The 17,783-nt window shown below is 43.5% G+C and overlaps 1 protein-coding gene across 2 annotated transcripts in view; it reads right to left on the minus strand.

Annotated features, from left to right (window-relative positions):
• TNR (tenascin R) overlaps positions 1-17,783 on the minus strand; it is a 494,238-nt gene that overhangs the window by 19,773 nt on the left and 456,682 nt on the right. For both annotated transcript variants that reach the window (XM_070768479.1, XM_019976964.2), the window contains one exon: positions 1,158-1,309. In XM_070768479.1, coding sequence (XP_070624580.1) covers positions 1,158-1,309 — 152 coding nt within the window. The remainder of the gene's footprint in view (positions 1-1,157; positions 1,310-17,783) is intronic.

Genomic DNA, 17,783 nt, shown 5'->3' on the forward strand with positions numbered 1-17,783 from the left:
GTCAAGGGAAATAGGCTAGGCTCTCAAATTCATCTTTTCACACCATGGCATGCAGCAGAAAGCATTTTTCACCAAAAGAATGGGACCCATTTCAGATCAGCCAGTAATGTCATCATCTTGTTTCAGGCAAAGTAAGTGTGTATCATTCACTTTCTGAGCTGTTTAAGTGCTAATTTCATTTAACCTCCAATACATCAGCCTCGACTTCAACTTCCGATTATGCTTTAAGAAGAAGGCACAAATATCTCAGAAACATAAAAGAAGACATGTCCCAAGAGTTTGACTCCATTCAACAACTATCCATTTGGCACTGTGAAAAATCCAGCATGGTGTGTTGGTGCTGGAGGCGGGATCCTCAGGAGGAAGTAGGGTGAAGGGGTAGGGTTTCCATCTGCAACTGACTCAGCTAATGCTGGGCTGCTTTCGGGCCAGGCTGCCAGAACTCCCCCACCTGCATAGTGGCCTGCAGTGATGTGTGAGGCCATTCGCCAGGCTGCCCATTCTCTTCTCTCTGTACTGCCCTATTGGACATGGGAGGAGCGTGATAGGAAATGGAGTCTCTCTTTTCCCTACCACTTCTGCTCCCTGAAGACTATTGGGGAAGAACCGGAGAGGCCAGGAGAGGATGGAGACAGGGGTGGCCTTTGTACATAGAGGTGGCGATCCACTTTCTGCACCTTAACTGCTCCGCCATATGTGATTCTCCAACAGAAAGATACTGATCACTTCCCCATAGAGACTTCCCTCCTCCTGCGAGGGACTCACCTCCTCTACTCCTTATCATAGATGCAGTTTTCAGCAGGGAAGACCCCTGGGCCTCTCTGAGCTACTTCTCTCTTTTCCTGGCACCCTCCTGCATGAACTATCCCCCCAGAAGGAGCCATTTTCCTGGGTCCCCCTTTCTTGGCTGGACCACTACAGCCTCATATTCTTATTCCTTCCTCTGCCTGTTCAAACCTGTGATAGGGCTGCTGAACAAGGGCCCTGAGGACGATGCAGAGTTACAGAGTGGACCTGTGGGGTGAGGGTGGAGGGGTGGGGAGAGTGGATGGAAAAATGGCCAAAGGATGGTGAAGTATGGATGGATGGGTGCCGAGCCAGGTGGATGGAGGCACCAAGGTCGCTGGCGTGCCTGCAGAACAGCCATAGATACTTACAATCCAACCACCCCCATCGGTGGTCATGTCGCAGTACACCTGTAACTTCTGGCTTAGTTCTCCGTTGAGGAAGATGGTGTAAACCCCGCTCAGAGTGTCTCCATTCATCAAATGCTGGGCACAGTCTTGAGGATGAGGGAAGACCCGGCCCCCTGCACAGGAAAAGAGGCAGTTTCCATAGTGGGGTAGGGACCTCCCACTATGCATGAGAGCCCCTTGGACTGTAAAACATTTTAGAGAATCTGACAGTGCTTCATCAAGAGCGATAAGGAATCCTCAGTGAATCTTCAACTGATGTTGGGTTTATCAGACAGTATACAGCTTTATGGGATCTGAAGACCAAAGAGCTGGGTTCACTGTGTGACTCCCCCACTCCCCCACTTGTTTAGCTTAGGCAAATAGCCTGACTTCCTGGCATCCGTCTTCTCATCAGAAAGATGAGGATAATAAAAATATTCCTCTAGCAAGGGTGACAGTATGTTAATACAGAGAGTGATGGGTTACTTAGGCGATGATTACAGATACATGGGCCACAATAAATCACCGCAGAGCCCACATCTCAAAAGAATGAGAGGGATTTAAGCATAGCCGTCCACCATTTTCACAGCAACCCGTAAGTAATGCCCCAAACAGGCTTAGTATTAGCAAGAAGATGGATATCTATTTCTCATGCAAAATAATTTCCTGATTGGACTAAACAATCAAATGGCCATGTTTTACAGTTCAGTTAAGTTTAAGGAGAGGGCAGAGGAAATAAATTGCTGCTCATCTTTCAGAGAGAACAGCCCAATTTGTAGAACAATATCTAATTAGCTGAAAGAGAAGCTTAAATCATGTGTCTTGAAGAGCTTGGCTTCAGGGCAGATTTCAATGCTCAACAGGCAAGCCAGAAAGCAGAGGTCCCGAGGGAGGAGCTTTACTGGACTGCAGGAGCTTATGGGAGCTAGTTAAAGGCAGAGCTTTCCACGGGAGGAAAAGTGCCTTGGGTACCCTGTAAATATATGATCTCTGGGTTCAATGGAAAGGGTGGTGCGCTGCTGTGGTTCTGCATCTTGCGAACTGTAGCAGAATCATGAAGAGAGGTGAGGTAGGGACCTCATGGGAACCTATAGCGGCCCCTAGTGGCAGAACCGGTGCACTGCAGGTACAACAGAGGGCCACTTGAAGAATCACCCAGTGGGCCGGAGCAAGCAGCAGCACAATGCCAGACAAGGGAGGTAACATAGCAACCTCAACGACGCATCTGTGCTAGTAAGAGCTTCTGGTGGTTTGGTAGGCTTTATGCAAGACCCCTATTGGAGATGTGTTAACTCCTCCTGCATAAGGACTGTGCAGCGTGCTGCCACACCACGGATTAGGTTCCCTTCCATTTAAGGTAGTGTGGAACAAGCCACCACCTGCTTCAGGCATGTTCCGCCAGGGAATACAAAATAGTCCTATAGAACTAGTACTTTACCAAGTGTGCATTTATTTCCATGTAATTCTTGCAAGAAACGTGAGAGGAAGACATTGTTATAGGTTGAAGACTTATTTTACAGAGAAGGAAACTAGCTCAGAAAGATTACGTGACTTCCTCCGTTCATTTGAACTTAGGTTTTCAGACTCCAGGTCAAGTGCTCCTTACACTACTAAAATGGGGACTATAACCTATGATACAGTTAACTGGATCTACATCTATTCAGACAGCAAATGATTAACGAACATCATATAGGTCTCCCAGGTGGCACAGTGGTAAAGAATCTGCCTGCCAAGCAGGAGACCCAGGTTCAGTCCCTGGCGGGGAAGATCCCCTGGAGAAAGGGAATGGCAACCCACTCCAGTATTCTTGTCTGGGAAATCCCACGGACAGAAGAACCTGGTGGGCTACAGTCCATGGGGTCGCAAGAGTCGTATGTGACTTAGAAACTAAACCACAACAAATATTTATCTTATAAGCATATAAGGCCCCAAAGATTAAAGTTAGCTCAAAGTTCTTTGTTCACATTAAATATCTTAACCCTCCAAAATGTATTTCCTTGATAGCTATAGAAAAGCTCTCAACTTGCATCTCCAGCCTGTCCAAGAGCTCGTTAGAGTACCTGATCCCACCTGTTCCTAGAGGGTCCAGTTACATTTCAGGGACAAGTGTGAGTAAGCACCTCCCCCCCCACCCCCCTTGCCACCTTGGGAGCACAGTGATTATTTCCTGGCTTCCAGGATATTCTCTAGCTGGTCTTTAGAGCAACTGGCTTGTCTGCCTTCCTTTTTCCTTTATTTTCTCACTGCTTGAGTTTCTCATTTTAGATCAACATAAAACATGCTTGTCTTCAGCTCACTTCTGCCTTATGCACTAATAACCCTTTCCCCTGAATCTGCCTCAGTTCCTTAAAGGGGCCAGAACCCCGCATTTCTTCCCAATACACATATAACTCCAGGCCAAACTTTAGAACAGACAAATAAATGATCATATATAGGCTCCTTCACATTGATAATGTTGATTATTTAATATTTCTGTTTATATCCTTTCAAAAGGCTCAAAGATATTAGTTGTTTTAAAGGTAGAACTACCAAAAACAAATATAGGACAATGAGATAACTTGTTCTGGAGGAGAGAAGCTTTTACATATCTAAAGGCTGTCATATAAAAAAGGGATGCATTTTTATAAAGTCAGAAAACAGGGATAAAATCAAATTAAGAAAAAGTGGACCTAAGGAGTGTCCTGGGTCAGGAAGATCCCCTGGAGAAGGGATAGGCTACCCACTCCAATATTCTTGGGCTTCCCTTGTGGCTCAGCTGGTAAAGAATCCACCTGTAATGTGGGAGGCCTGGGTCTGATCCCTGAGTTGGGAAGATCCCCTGGAGAAAGGAAAGGCTACACACTCCAGTATTCTGGCCTGGAAAACTCCATGGGCTGTATAGTCCACGGAGTTGCAAAGAATCAGACATGACTGAGTGACTTTCACTTTTACTTTCAAGGACTGTATAAGTTTGGATGGGATGAAGGTTCCAGACTGCACCCTGGGAGAGGAAGGGGCATGGTCTCCTCCTTCTGGGCCCCCACATTGGACTGGTTAGTGGAGGCGCTCATCAAACATGTGCAGGGCTGATGCATAGTTGCCGGATGCACTTGCCTTACCTTTGACAAACGGCAAGTCCACCAGGTGGCTTAGAGATTCCACTTACTATAATTTAGTCTGTAGCATTAATGGAAAGAATCAAAAGCATTTTGCTTGTACAGACTATCTGGGGCAGCAATATTCACATCTTGGGAGCTTGAAGGAGACATTTACTATGAAACCACTCCTCTTCACCCTACTCCAGCTTTCAAGACTGTCAAAGTTTTACCTCCCACCACCAGTCCATGATCAAATTATTATTCCTTTTCAGCTGTGGAGAGGAAGCAGACTCATTAATTGTTCCCAAACCAGAGACTATTAAAATTGAGTTCCCTGGGTTTTGCAGCAGATCTGCTTAATCAGAATGCTGGGGCAGGGGTGGGGGGAGGGGGCTGGGTGTCAGGAATCAGTATTAAACCAAAGCTCTTCAGATGAGCCTGAAGACCAGCTGGATTTGAACTCCACAGTTCCTCTAGTATGTTCTCCTCTTCTTAAAGAGTCCAGAGGTGGAATTGGTTAGCTATACTGTGCTCTAAGGGGTGCAATGATCTGCTTTCTCTGTTGAGATCCACATGGCAGAGTGGATAAACACCTCCCCTCTTTCCTTCTCTTCTTTCCCATTTTCTCTTTCCTTCTCTCTCTCTTTCCCAGTGGGCATGTCTTGAGTAGGCTGGTCCCAAGATGTGTAGATTAAGCGAGAGGGATAAGCGACTCTGATTATCCTTGAGTTTAAGCCTTGTGTCCTAGTTTTTACCATTAAATTCTCCTGTGGGGTTATTGGGCCCTGGTTTAGTTAATAATATATAATACACTGGTTCCCAATGTGCTTTGTTCATTGAGTGTACACTGTGGCTTCATATGTTTTTAGGAGATGATCAGGGCATTTTGGGGGGCATCCTTAGGTCTCTGGATGTTATACATCTAAAATACCAAAAACTCACCTTTAATCCTAACGTAGATCATCACAGTAGTTTTTCCAAGGCAGAAATTTTAGGATGAAGACCAAAACTGGAAGGCTTTCCTTCTCTTCCCCTTCGATACAATTACTAGGACCTGGCCTGACAAAGAGGCTTTTTTTTCCCCATTTTCTTTCTTTCTTTCTTTCTTTTTTTTTTAAAAGCACAGGCTGTTGTGATTACCAAGTTGAAAGGAAAGGAATGCCAAGCGATCGGTACACTGAAATGTCTTACGGCTAAGTGTTTCTAGATGTAATTGGGAGATCAACAGGATCGGGTCATTCACTGGAAGAATGGCTCAGAAATTGGTTTCTGTTGGGCATCTGGAGGCTGAATGCTGAGTAGAGGGAAGTGAGCTCTGTGATAAGCAGTGCAAACAGAGTGCCCCCAGTTGGCTGGGAGTGAGGGGAGAGACCCTGTCCCTGCTCTGTCCCTTACTTGCTTTGTGTTATTGAAGTGGTCTTTAAAATGGTCAGAGTTAACGGCTTTGGAGAGTGTCTGCCCAATCTAATGGCCTTAGCATCAGAACTGAACTATGATATCAGTATTTATCTCTGAGAACAACCTCAGAAAGTCTTTGCAACTGCAGACAAAAGGTGCCGTTTCATATTAGCACAGGTGAGACCACCTCTGGCCACCCACCCTTACACTTTTTTCTCAGAAGTGTGTTTGTGGGTAGCAAAGTTTGGGGAACCAGTCTGAGGCTGTGGACAGGGAAAAGTTATCTGTTTAGCCCACATGGGCTGTCAAACCTACCACCTTGGCCTCCTTCACAGTATCTTCCAATTGATTTATGTGTTTATTCTTTTGTGTATTCATTCAGCAAACATATAGGAAGTGTCTATTGGGTTCTAAATATTGGGATAGGAGATTGAAATATAGGGAAGCAAAAGACACAGTCTTATTTTTCAGGTTGCTCACACTCTGGTGGGAGAAAAAAAACAAATATAACCCCAAGTTCTGAGTACTCTGGAGAAGAGATAAACAGGAGTATGTTAAGGCTGTATATTGTCACCTTGTTTATTTAACCTATATGCAGAGTACATCATGCAAAATGCTAGACTGGATAAAGCACAAGCTGGAATCAAGATTCCAGGAGAAATAACAACCTCAGATATGCAGATGACACCACCCTTATGGCAGAAAGCAAAGAGGAAAGTGATGAAAATGAAAGAGGAGAGTGAAAAAGCTGGCTTAAAAATCAACATCCAGAAAACTAAGATCATGGCATACGGTCCCCTCACTTCATGGCAAACAGATGGGGAAACAGTGGAAAGAGTGGCTGACTTTATTTTCTTGGGCTCCAAAATCACTGCAGATGATGACTGTAGCCATGAAATTAAAAGATGCTTGCTCCTTGGAAGAAAAGCTATGACCAACCTAGACAGTGTATTAAAAAGCAAAGACATTACTTTGCTGACAGAGGTCCATCTAAGTCAGGGCTATGGCTTTTCCAGTGGTCATGCTGGGTATGAGAGTTGGACCATAAAGAAGGCTGAGCACCGAAGAATTGATGCTTTTGAACTGTGGTGTTGGAGAAGATTCTTGAGAGTCCCTTGCACTGCAAGGAGATCAAACCAATCTATCCTAAAGGATATTAGTCCTGAATATTCATTGGAAGGACTGATGCTGAAGCTGAAGCTCCAGTACTTTGGCCACCTGATGCGAAGAACTGACTCATTTGAAAAGACTCTGATGCTGGGAAAGATTGAAGGCAGGAGGAGAAGGGTATGACAGAGGGTGAGATGGTTGGATGGTGAGATGAGTTGGATGTCCGACTCAATGGACAAGAGTTTGAGTAGGCTCTGGGAGTTGGTGATGGACAGGGACGCCTGGCATTCTGCAGTCCATGGGGGTCACGAAGAGTTGAACATGACTGAATGACTGAGCTGAACTGAACAAGGAGCTATCAAAACATGAAGTGCACATGTAGTGAATCCTGTGGCTGGTGAGGGTAGGATGAGTGCTGGAGTATGGGACAGGGGTTAGCAAGTGCTAATCAGAAAGTGCTTCTTATTTTAGGAACCAAAGTAGAAATTAGTCACAAACTGATGGAAGAGGAATATTCTAGGTCTGTGCAAAATGTGGTCTATCTGGGAAACTGCAGGTTTCAGCCAGGAAACAAGAGAAAGAGCTGGATTGAGTGGGTGAAAGAAAGACTTGGGGAAATAAGAGGGACTGGATCATGACATTTAAGGAGTTGGACCTTCTCCTAAAGGAAATAAGATGAAGAACTCATTAATGGACTTTAAGCTCAAGTTTTTAAAATAGCATTTTCCCTGTAGTGTGGAGAATGAATTAGATGGGGGTGAGAGTGGAGGTGAGACCTCATTTGGGAGGTGGCAGTAGGAATCAAGGTAGAGAGGTAACAAGAGCCTTCAAGGAGCCAATGGGAGCATAGAATTAACTGTGCAGTCAACAGCTTGGATGGCTTTATCTTAAGCAGAGTTTCTGAGGAAGGTCTTTAAGCTCTGAAGACCACTTGCCTTCTACCTACCAAGGGCTAACATAACAGGCTTCTAAATCTTCCCTTTGAAGATCAACTAAAGGCACCCTAACAGCAAAGAAATGTTCTGACATAATTTACTATTCCTTAGATTTACTAATATGAGGAGATCCCATTCTATGGCAGATTAATTGATCATAGACAGGCAGCTTCCAGCCTGGACCTTCTCTGTGGCTTTTGATTTAATATCGCAAGGAAAGGCCTTCTACCTAGTCTCTTCCTGCCATCCTGGCCCCACTTGCATCTATTCTCTATATTTTAACCAGGGTAATATTTTTATAATGTAAAAGTGATACTATCTCATCCTTTCTCTCACTTGCTGAGACCTTCCAAAAGCTTCTCCAATCAGTGGCTCTGATTGTAATGGCTTCTTGCAATTAGAAAAAAATCTAAAATCCTTAACACATCCTATAAATTCCTGCATGCTCTGCCTCTGCCTTGTATCCTTCCCTCTTTCCATTGGCTTTCTTTTAATCTGAATATGCCAAACTTATTCCTCCCTCGAGGTGTAGTAATTACTCTTCTCTAGGCTTGGAATGCTCTTCTGTGTGATTCATTCTCATCATTCAAGTCCTGGCTCAAATGGCTCAGGTCAAAGAGAGGTCTTTCCTGACCACCCTTGTTGAGGCCAGAGTCTGGGATGTGGGAAATAGTGCAAGTGAGTTCCAGTGCAGAGGAGATAATTTGAAAGAAGCCTGGGTCAGACCCACTTGCTTATCTTGGAGAGCCCCTCAAAGAGGCAGAAGGTAACTGGGATGCCCCCTGGGGACACAGATGCTGGTGACAGTGATTTTCGGGAGTCTGTCCTACCACAAGGACACTGGTACTGGCAAGTGCTATTTTGAAATCCTTTCTCTATCCTATTAGCACAAAGCATTTACCCACTCATCCAGCATCAGCCTCAGACCCCCTGGACCACACAGCTAGCCTTGTCAGAATCTGGCACTGTCCACCATGGGCTAGCAGCTGCCACTTGGCTCAGAGCCTGGCAGCCAACCAGGCCAGGGGCCAGCGCCACCTGCCAGCATACCCACAAGAGTCAGTCCCCTTACAACAGAAGGACCCACAGAGCCCACACAGGGAACACTCCTAAAGTATAGAACTCTGTGAGCAGAGACAAGTGTGCTGCTCGGCTCCATAGGATGTTCCTACATAAGGCTACTAATCTGAGATGAGGAAACATAACTGACCTACTCAATACACAGAAATAAAAAGAGAATGAGACAGAATGAGAAGACATAGGAATATGTTCCAATGAAGAAATAAGACAAAACTTCAAAAGAACTAAACAAAGTGGAGATAAGCAATCTATCCAATAGAGTTCAAGGTAACAGTCATAAGGATGCCTGATGAACTCAGGAAGAGAATGAATGAACACAGAGAGGAGTTTAACAAAGAGTTGGAAAATACAAAGAAGAACCAAACAGAGCTAAAGAAAACAATAACTTGTTAAAAAAAACTACATTAAGAGAAGTCAACAGTGGATTAGATGATACAGAGGAATAGATCAGAGAACTGGAAGACAGACTGGAAATTACCCAAACTGAACAGAAAAAAGAAAAAAAAAAAAGACTTGAAACTTGAGGATAGTTTAAGAGACCTCTTGAACAACATCAAGTGTACTAGCTTCCCATTATTGGGGTCCCAGAAGGAGAAGAGAGAGAAAAGAGGGCAAAGAACTCGTTTGAAGAAATAATAGCTGAAACTTTCCATAACCTGGGAAAGGAAACAGACTTCCATGTCCAGGAAGCAGAGTCCCAAACAAGAGGCATCCAGAGGTCCGTGTCAAGATGCTTTACGATTAAAATGGCAAAAATTAAAGGTAAAGAGTCTTAAAGGACTTCCTTGGTGGTCCAGTGATTAAGAATCCACCTGCCATTGCAGGGGACATGGGTTTAATCCCTGGTCCAGGAAGATAAAGAAAGCTGAGTGCCGAAGAATGGATGCTTTTGCACCGTGGTGTTGGAGAAGACTTTTTTCTTTTTTTAAATTTATTTTAATTGAAGGCTAATTACTTTACAATGTTGTAGTGGTTTTTGCCATACATTCACATGAATCAGCCATGGGTGTACACGTGTTCCCCATCCTGATCCTCCCTTCCACCTCCCTCCCTATCCCATCCCTCAGGGTCATCCCAGTGCACCAGCCCTGAGCACCCTGTCTCATGCATCGAACCTGGACTGGCGATCTATTTCACATATGATAATATACATGTTTCAATGCTATTCTCTCAAATCATCCCACTCTTGCCTTCTCCCATAGAATTCAAAAGTCTGTTCTTTATATCTGTGTCTCTTTTGCTGTCTCGCATATAGGGTCATCGTTACCATCTTTCTAAATTCCATATATATGTGTTAATATACTATATTGGTATTTTCCTTTCTGACTTACTTCACTCTGTATAACAGGTGGAGAAGACTCTTGAGAGTCCCTTGAATAGCAAGGAGATCAAACCAGTCCATCCTAAAGGATATCAGTCCTGAATATTCATTGGAAGGACTGATGCTGAAGCTGAAGCTCCAGTACTTTGCCCACCTGATGCAAAGAACTGACTCATTTGAAAAGACCCTGATGCTGGGAAAGATTGAAGGCAGGAGGAGAAGGGTATGACAGAGGATGAGATGGTTGGATGACATCACTGACTTGATGGACCTAAGTTTGAGCAAGCTCTGGGAGTTGGTGATGGACAGGGAGGCCTGGCGTGCTGCAGTCCATGGGGTCACAAAGATTCGGACACGACTGAGTGACTGAACTGAACCGAGGGGCAACTAAGCCCATGTTGAAGTCTGAGTGCCTAGAACCCAAGCTCCATAACAAGAGACGTCACTGCTATGAGAAGCCCCTCACAGTGTAACATAAAGTAGCCCCTGCCCCCTGCAACTAGAGAAAGCCTGCACACAGCAACAAAGACCCAGCACAGCCAAAATTAAATAGATTAATTAATTAAAAAAGAATCTTAAAAGCAGCAAGAAAAAAGCAACTAGTTTCATACAAGGGGACTCCCATAAGACTTTTCACTGACTTTTTAGTAGAAGCTTTGCAGGCTGGAGGGAATAGCATGATATATTCAAAGTGATAAAAGGAAAGAACCTACAACCATACTCCACCCAGAAAGCCTACCTTTCCAATTTGAAGGAGAGAGAAAGAATTTTACAGACAAAAAAGCTAAAAGGGTTCAGCACCACTAAATTGGCATTAGAGGAAACGGTAAAGAGACTTCTTCAAGCAGAAAAGACTATTATTAGAAACATGAAAATTACAAAAGGAACACTTGCATTGAGGCAAATGTGCAGTAAAGATAGTAGATCAACCAATTATAAAGCTGGTAGGGAGTTTAAAAGACAACAGCAGTAAAATCACCTATATCCACAATAAGTAGTTAAGGGATACACAAAGAAGAATGATGTCAAAAACATTAAATATGGTGGCAGGGGTGGTTAAAAAAACACAATGTAGTGTTTGGAAAAGAACAGATCAATAGAGCATGGAATAGAATAGGGAGTTCAGAGTTCAGAGACAAATCCATGTATATATGGGACTTAATAAACAATATAGCACCACGAATCAATTGGTTATTCAGTAAAAGAGGGGTTATTCAGTAAAAGATGGATTATTCAGTAAAAGATGCTGGGGAAATTGGCTCACTGTGTCCCTACCTAATTTGTTGTTATTCTTTAGTTGCTCAGTTGTGTCGACTTCTTTTGCAACCACATGGACTGTAGCCCCCGAGGCTCCTCTGTCCATAGGATTTCCCAGGCTAGAATACTGGAGTGGGTTGCCATTTCCTTCTCCAGGAAATCTTCCCAACACAGGGATTGAACCTGCATCTTCTACATTGGCAGGTAGATTCTTTACCACTGAGCCACCTGGGAAACCCATCCCTACCTTATACTGTAAATAAAATTGAGACTAGATATAACAATACATCCAGAAAGTTAATAGAAGAACATGTAGAAAAATACATTTGTGTTCTACAGGCAGGGTGAGATTTTTTAAAGAAAGACTTCCAAAGTTCAGATAAATATAGCTAATACTTAACTAGCACAGGAACCCGATGGAAAGACAGACAAACTATATGAACAGGTAATTTACAATAAAAGGAAACTCAAAAATCTAACAAGCATTTGAAGAGACATTTAAAAAAACAAACATTATTTAATGAAATTCAACTAGAACAGTGAGATATCAATCATGCCTATTAGACTGTCAAGAATTACAAAGCTGGATCATGTCAAGTAATTAGGAATGATGTATATCATTAGGAAATAGGATCCTTTGTGCACTGTTGGAGGCTGTGTAGACCAGTACAACCATTCAGGAGAGCAGTACTTAGTTAAACCATATAAACACATACCCTAAGACCCAATTCTCTTCTGGATAAATATATCCCAAAGGTATTGCCTCAGTGATTTATATGTGGACATGTGAAACATCTATTTCTGCTTTATTGACTATGCCAAAGCCTTTGACTGTGTGGATCATAATAAACTGTGGAAAATTCTGAAAGAGATGGGAATCCCAGACCACCTGACCTGCCTCTTGAGAAACTCGTATGCAGGTCAGGAAGCAACATTTAGAACTGAATGTGGAATAACTGACTAGTTCCAAATAGGAAAAGGAGTACATCAAGGCTGTATATTGTCACCCTGCTTATTTAACTTATATGCAGAGTACTTCATGAGAAACACTGGGCTAGAAGAAGCACAAGCTGGAATCAAGATTGCTGGGAGAAATATCAATAACCTCAGATATGCAGATGACACCACCCTTATGGCAGAAAGTGAAGAGGAACTAAAAAGCCTCTTGATGAAAGTGAAAGAGGAGAGTGAAAAAGTTGGCTAAAGCTCAACATTCAGAAAACTAAGAATTTAGAAAGATGGTAACGATAACCCTGTAAGCGAGACAGCAAAAGAGACACAGATGTATAGAACAGTCTTTCAGACTCTGTGGGAGAGGGAGAGGGTGGGATGATTAGGGAGAATGGCATTGAAACATGTATAATATCATATATGAAACGAATCGCCAGTCCAGGTTTGATGCAGGATACTGGATGCTTGGGGCTGGTGCACTGGGATGACCCAGAGGGATGGTATGGGAAGGGCAGTGGGAGGGGGGTTTGGGATGGGGAACACATGTACACCTGTGGCAGATTCATGTTGATGTATGGCAAAACCAATACAATATTGTAAAGTAATTAACCTCTAATTAAAATAAATAAATTTATATTAAAAAATTAAAAAAAAACACAAAACAACAACAAAAAAAGAAAACTAAGATCATGGCATCTGGTCCCATCACTTCATGGCAAATAGATGGGGAAACAGTGGAAACAGTGGCTGACTTTATGTTTTTGAGCTCCAAAATCATTGCAAATGGTGATTGCAGCCATGAAATTAGAAGACATTTACTCCTTGGAAGGAAAGTTATGACCAACCTAGACAGGATATTAAAAAGCAGAGACATTACTTTGTCAACAAAGTTCTGTCTAGTCAAGGCTATGGTTTTTCCAGTAGTTATGTATGGATGTGAGAGTTGGACTATAAAGAAAGCTGAGCATCGAAGAATTAATGTTTTTGAACTGTGGTGTTGGAGGAGACTCTTGAGAGTCCCTTGGACTGCAAGGAGATCCAACCAGTCCATCCTAAAGGAGATCAGTCCTGGGTGTTTATTGGAAGGACTGATGTTGAAGCTGAAACTGTAATACTTTGGCCACCTCATGCGAAGAGCTGACTCATTGGAAAAGACCCTGATGCTGGGAAAGATTGAGGGCACGAGGAGAAGGGGATGACAGAGGATGAGATGGTTGGATGGCATCACCGACTCAACAGACATGAGTTTGGGTAAACTCCAGGAGTTGGTGATGGACAAGGAGGCCTGGTGTGTTGCCGTTCATGGGGTTGCAAAGAGTCGGACATGACTGAGTGACTGAACTGAACTGATGAGGTATTTACTATAGTATCATTTATGGTGGAGGGATACTGGAGACAGTGTGATGTTCATCTTCAGGAAAATGAAGACATAAAACGTGATGTGTGCACACTGTGCAATATTTTACAATGGTTGGAAGCAAATGATTTTATACATGTATAACAGTGTGTGCAAGACCAGGGTTAGTCATGTCCAACTCTCTGTGACCCCATGGACTGTAGCCCGGCAGGCTCCTCTGTCCATGGAATTCTCCAGGCAAGACTACTGGAGTGGGTTGCCATTTCCTTCTCCAGGAGATCTTCCCGACCCAGGAATTGAACCAGGGTCTCCTGCATTGCAGGCAGATTCTTTACCAGATGCCTGAGCCACCAGGGAAGCCATTATAACAACATAGATGGATCTTAAAAATGGTGCTGAGCAAAAAATAGAATAGGGAATGAGTTATGCAATCTAATAACATTTACATACACTTAAAGTATACTTAAGGCAACTTTTCAAAAATACATTTAAAAAAACACAACAAAAGTTTACAAATTTAGCACATCAAAATGGCTGCATATGGAAGGTGGAAGAAAAGATGGGAGGTAAACAGAAATAAATGAATAAACAGAGAGGGACCTTGTTGGAGACTGACACTGGTCATATGTGATAAACCGAGTGGTATGATTAATTCAGACCTCTCATCTGACACCCATCCATCTCCCATGGTGGGCAGGCATGGGAATGGCTTGTTCAGATGGGATGTTTAGAGCCTTACCACCTTCCTCAAATGCAGGTCCCAAAGAAAGGAGAACGTGGGCCTCTCCTTTTAGGGGTCTGCTCGTTTCAGCAGCAAGAAGTCAAGCTGTTTCTAAGTAGTGGAGAGGAGAGAAGCCCCTTCAGTGTCCTACTTAGGTGTGGGGAAATATGGCATAGATAGGAATAGACTGCAATCAATAGTGGTCATGCTCTCCTTCCCCACTGATAACGACGTGGACTTGCATGACCCACGGTCTGTTGTCCCAGAACCCAGGGTTTGCCCACCTTCATTAATTTTCACAACCTCAGAAAATGAAGCTCATGTTAGATCACACTCTAGGAGTTTTCTTGAAAAGCCCCAGAGAGCAGCTCACTCTGGCTGCTGGGAGAGCAGGGACGGAGCAAAGGCAATAAAGAAAACTTCTCATTACCTATCTCTGGGTGCCTCCGAAAATGATTGTCTTCGCTTAACCTCAAGGTCAAGACAACCTATTTTATAGTGTTCACTGTCTCCGAGGACAAGCTTTAGTGAGCACCATGTTTGCTTCTTATAGTATTAAAATAGACAATGAAATCTGCTTCTCAGAAGATCATTTCACCAAGTCCCTGTTGCTCTGTGGGGAATATTTGTTTCCTCATTTATATTCATGTCTCTAAAAGACAAGTAGACCTTGGATGAAATTTCAGGCGACAGTAAATTATAAATAATGTATCCATATTTTTTTTTCTCTTCCATACTACTTGTATTTAATTCCCCCCAGAGTCTTGTGCAAACACCAGAGACAAGAGGACAGGAAGCTATTAACATGATGGAAACAATGAAATGGGCTTATATTATATAGCAGGAATGCAATGAGAAGAGACATCTTGATCAAAGGAATTTTTTGAGGTTTTGTGGGAGCCAGTTCTTTTCTTTTTTCCTCTCTCGTATTATTTTTTTAACATCTCAACTTTTTCCTAAACCATTAAATTGGCATCTGCATGTAATGAGTTCTCTTTGCTTGGCCCACCCAGGATAAGATGAGGGTTTGTCAGTGGATGGAGGCCACTCTGGGGTCCAGCCTTAGACTCTTTTGTTCCTTAAGACATGACATGATGCTGCTGCTGCTAAGTCGCTTAAGTTGTGTCCAACTCTGTGTGACCCCATAGACGGCAGCCCACCAGGCTCCCCCATCCCTGGGATTCTCCAGGCAAGAACACTGGAGTGGGTTGCCATTTCCTTCTCCAATGCATGAAAGTGAAAAGTGAAAGTGAAGTCACTCAGTCGTGTCTGACTCGTAGTGACCCCATGGACTGCAGCCCACCAGGCTCCTCCGTCCGTGGGATTTTCTAGGCAAGAGTACTGGAGTGGGGTGCCATCGCCTTCTCCAAAGACATGACATAAAAAACACTTAGAACAATCAGCTGAGATCAGTCTAAGAATAGGATACTGCTAAGTGGAAGTTCAGGTACTGTTAGTGAAGTCAGAAAGGGTGTCGGTTACTAGAATGAAATTGGCTTCTAAGTCCATCATCCCTGGTGTTCCTCAGATCTCTTGCTCAGCAGGAGTGATTCATGGGGTTCAGGAGGGCAGCCCTTCAATCTTTTGAGTAAGTGAAGATAACGCTGCTCTTTGTTTTTGTTTCTTTCTCTCCTCTCTCTTTCTCTCTCTCTTTTTTAAAGGATGCTGCAGATGGAAAATCCCATGGACGGAGGAGCCTGGTAGGCTGCAGTCCATGGGGTCACTAAGAGTAGGACACGACTAAGCGACTTCACTTTCACGCATCGAAGAAGGAAATGGCAACCCACTCCAGTGTTCTTGCTTGGAGAATCCCAGGGACGGGGGAGCCTGGTGGGCTGCCATCTCTGGGGTCGCACTGAGTTGGACATGACTGAAGCGACTTAGCAGCAGCAGCAGAAGCAGATGGAGCTTGCAGGGTGCTGCATGTGGCTTCAAGGGCGTGAGGGGAGTATGCTCTGGTCCTGAGGGAGGGGCAGGGAAAGGATGGATTAGAATGTGCTGAGTGTCGGCAGAGGGTGGGGAACTCAGAGAATTGCAGAATCAGGCCCGAGGCACTGCTGCTCCAACCACTTTTCCCTGAGGAAGCCCACTCTCAGGGGATGTCAGGAGATATCCAGGGCAGACAGGGAACTTCTGGGATGAGAAACACCTGGATGCCCAGGTGCCCAGTGAAAGTGAAAGTCACTCAGTCATGTCTGACTCTTTGCGACCCCATGGACTATACATTCCATGGAATTCTCCAGGCCAGAATACTGGAGTGGTTAGCTGTTCCCTTCTCCAGGGGATCTTTGGAGGTCTCTTTTTCTCCCCCAGACTCTTCCTCAGGAGTCTAGCTCATGTCATCTGTGAAGTAAACTCCAGTCCTTCTCTTCTTGATAACATCTGCACCCCTACACTCAGGAAGGTCATACACTTGTATTCTCTTCATCTCTAAGAAAATTTGCTTTTTTGGTGAGGGATTTAGGAGAAGGGAGAGGGCATGGCACAGGCAATGAGGACTCATTAATACTGACATGCATATTTTCAAATTATAGTTTTCTCCAGGTGGAAAGGTTCCTTTTCCCCGACACCCTCTTCAGCATTTATTGCTTGTATTTTTTGATGATTGCCATTCTGACCATGTGAGGTGATACCTCATTATAGTTTTGATTTGATTTGCACTTCTCTGATAAGTAGTGATGTTGAGCATCTTTTTATGTGCCTTTTGGCCATCTGTATATCTTCTTTGGAGAAATGTCTATTTAGATCTTCTGCCCATTTCTTGATTGGATTTTTTTAAAAAATATAATAAGCTGCATGAGCTGTTTGTATATTTTGGAGATTAATCCCTTGTTGGTTGCTTCATTTACAAATATTTTCTCCCATTCTGTGGGTTGTCTTTTCATTTTATTTATGGTTTATTTTTCTGTGCAAAAGCCTTTAAGTTTAATTAGGTCCCATTTCATGTACCCCAGTGTCCATTGCAGCACTGTTTACAATAGCCAGGCATGGAAGCAACCTAAATGTCCATCAGTGGAGGAATGGAGAAAGAAGGTGTGGGAGACATATATCTACCTCGAATGGAATATTATTAAGCCATAAAAAAGAACAAAATAATGCCATTTGCAGTGACATGGATGGGCTAGAGATTGTCATGTTGAGTGAAGTAAGTCAGACAAAGACAAATATCACATGATATCGCTTATATGTGGAATCCAAAAAAATGGTACCAATGAACATATTTACAAAACAGAAATAGAGTCACAGATATAGAAAACAAACTTATGGTTAACAAGGGGGAGAGAAGGGGAGGGATGAATTTGGAGATTGGGATTGACATATACACACTACGTGTGTTAGTCACTCAGTTGTGTCTGACTCTTTGCAATCCTATGGACTGTAGCCCACCAGGCTCCTCTGTC

This window comes from Bos indicus, chromosome 16, assembly GCF_029378745.1.
Source record: "Bos indicus isolate NIAB-ARS_2022 breed Sahiwal x Tharparkar chromosome 16, NIAB-ARS_B.indTharparkar_mat_pri_1.0, whole genome shotgun sequence".
Taxonomy (NCBI): Eukaryota; Metazoa; Chordata; class Mammalia; order Artiodactyla; family Bovidae; genus Bos; species Bos indicus.